At 43.1% G+C, this 2843-nt stretch overlaps 1 protein-coding gene across 1 annotated transcript in view; it reads left to right on the top strand.

Moving 5' to 3' along the window:
- Nucleotides 1-259: 259 nt before the first annotated feature.
- Nucleotides 260-2843, top strand: part of SARC_05814 (hypothetical protein) — a gene marked incomplete at both ends in the record, with an annotated part of 20399 nt that continues 17815 nt past the window's right edge. Inside the window, 5 exons of the mRNA XM_014300310.1 lie at nucleotides 260-535; nucleotides 781-925; nucleotides 1366-1580; nucleotides 1779-1934; nucleotides 2279-2407. Of these exons, the coding sequence (XP_014155785.1) occupies nucleotides 260-535; nucleotides 781-925; nucleotides 1366-1580; nucleotides 1779-1934; nucleotides 2279-2407 (921 nt within the window). The remainder of the gene's footprint in view (nucleotides 536-780; nucleotides 926-1365; nucleotides 1581-1778; nucleotides 1935-2278; nucleotides 2408-2843) is intronic.

The following is a 2843-nucleotide window of genomic DNA, read 5'->3' as shown; positions in this document are numbered from 1 at the left end:
ATATATATGTGTGTGTGTGTGTTTAAAAAAAAGGAGGGTGTACTCCACCACACAACAGGTTCGGGTTTCACTAATATCTTCACAGGTGACTAGAGGCGTGCCTTATACACCGGTCACATCCTTAACAGCACATGCACAGCGCACGAGAATATCACCATTCAATCCTAAAACACTAAACACAGACTTCAAACCCTAGGCCTAGATCAAAAGACATACATTAGCAAACTTTGCTTTATTACCATTTTTATCAATAGGTTCAATGTTCACCAACAACTCTGCCGGGGACTCTGGGGGTGCCGTGTACTGTGGGTCGGGTCTCAACAGCACATTCTCGGTATACGAGGACAACCACGCCTACAACAAGGGCGGGGCTATGTACATTGAACACGACTCAATTTTCATTGGAGACACGTATACACACAACGAGGCGGACAGTGGAGGTGCTTTGTACTCAGAAGCGGATATTGATATACGTAATAGCACACTTGTGTCGAACAAGGCGGTAGATATCGGCGGTGCCGTGCGTGCGTATCAGGTAGGTCTGAGAGTCATTTGACCCAAAGCTGTGAATGTAAGTGGTATATTTACTGTATGTATTGGTGGTATGTATGCAATCGTAAGTGTACGTATGTGTGCGTATTGTAGTACGATAAGTCAGAGAGTGGAGGTGCTGTGTACTCGGAAGTGGGTGTTGATACGCATGACAGCATGTGTGTATGGAGCAAGGTGGCTGACATCCGCATTTACTGACCCCGGAGTGTGCGTCTTATATGGTAACAGGTGAAAATGTCCGAATCTCAAGTCACCTGCAACCGCGCGGGTAGAGGTGCAGGTGTGGCTCTGCAAGGGTTCGTGCTGAATCTGGACAACACTTCCAGTATCGCCAACAACGAAGGCACTTGTGGACGGGTCTACTTCCAGTCTGGTATGTGTGTCTGTATGGCTACTAGGTGTACGTATGTGTTGTATGAGCTGTTTCGAAGCCTTATATGCGAGGCAGAGATGCAAGCAAGGTGTGCGTTGTACCAGCCCGGGCATCACCGTCGGCCCTTATCCGATCACATCTATCGTTCATCATTATTGCTTGCCGAATATACCACATACCCGTAACGGAGAATGTATATTTTTAGAGACACTCTGGCACTGCCATCAGTACTTCCAAAGTCACTCGATCCGTCACACCCTTATATTCTCACCTCATTCTTTCCGAGTGTATGAACGCCTTATCCCGTTACCCCCTTGTTTCATCACAACATCCACCTTTAACACATTACCTGACATCAATACACTACGCTTTATTTAGTCACATCGTTATTTCCTCACCACATCCACTCTATTAATACATCCACTGACATCATACACTAGGTATGCAATGTAAAGCCGAGGACATCAACAACTTCTGTTCATGTGACTGGCAGGCGGAAGTTGTGTCCGAGTTGTGTGGAGAGGGCGCACAGTGTGACAGTAATCGCACATATGCGTCGGTATGGGACCAGCCGTGTGCGTGTTCTAAAGGCACCTACTTCCGACCAGGGGAAGGCTGTCCTACCTGCAGTACTTGTGGGAAGTTCAATAGCTCGGTAGGTATACAATATACGGACGTATGATTCTGTATAGGTACATGAGAATTTAAATGTAAAGATGTGTGGGAGTATAAATTGATAGATATGACTCTACTCTTTCACACGATACAACGTGCAGCTGTCCAGTTGATAAAACTAGACCAAAGCTTAGTGGGTGACTGCACATACTCAATCAGTCTATGGTTTTACCTACAGGAGGACTGTTCCAACTCCCACGATACATTGTGCACCTGTCCCGTAGGTAAAACTGGACCGGAGTGCAGTGACGATTGCATCCTGCCCGAGAACTGCGAGAGCGGGGACACCACTACGTGCGAATTTGATGCCGTTGACTTCAGTTTTGGATCTCAGGTAGGCTTAAGATCTATAGAAATGGTTTAAAATATGAAATGCGAATCACTGTTTGTTAGCAGTGTTAACACGAAATGTCCTGCTATAGTGCATGTGTTCATATATACTTCGAATATAATTCTCGTACGTTAATATATGTGTAGATATCTAAATTTGTATATCGTGGATTATTTTGTACATATATATATTTATAACATACATATGTATTATATGTATAAGTATATGTATAAAATGTGTATGTATATGTGCATGTGTATGTATATATATACATATACATATATATGTACAAATGTACATATCCATATCAAGCTCATTAATTTGACCCCTAATCCCATATCTTTCAGTGCAAGAAATGTCTAGAGGGGTACTATTTGACAGAAGAAGGCCGTTGCGCACTGTGTACGCAGTGTGGTACCGGTGCCCTCGGTGACATCTCAATTCTGGTAGAAGAGTGTACCGCCAATGCTGACACGGTATGGGAACAGAGTACTCTCTCTCTCTCTCTCTCTCTCTCTCACACACACACACACACACAATCACACACTCTCACAAACTACGCACTCGCACTCATGCACGCACCCTCATATATATATATATATATATGCATACACTTACACATACACACACATACACACACATCCACACACAATCACACACACGCACGCACGCACGCACGCACACACAAATATATATATATATATATGCGTGTGTGTGTGTGTATATACATACATACATACATACACATACATACATACATACATACATACATGGTATGTGTGTCTGTGTATGTGTGTCTGTCTGTTTGTGTGCGTACGCGTACGCGCGTGTATGTATCTATGTATGTACGTATATATATATATAGTAGGTATATATATATATATATATACTACGTATATATATATATATATA

Source organism: Sphaeroforma arctica, assembly GCF_001186125.1.
Source record: "Sphaeroforma arctica JP610 unplaced genomic scaffold supercont1.387, whole genome shotgun sequence".
Lineage (NCBI taxonomy): Eukaryota > Ichthyosporea > Ichthyophonida > Sphaeroforma > Sphaeroforma arctica.
Note: the sequence above shows the minus strand (reverse complement) of the source record. Positions and strands in the feature narration are given on the sequence as shown.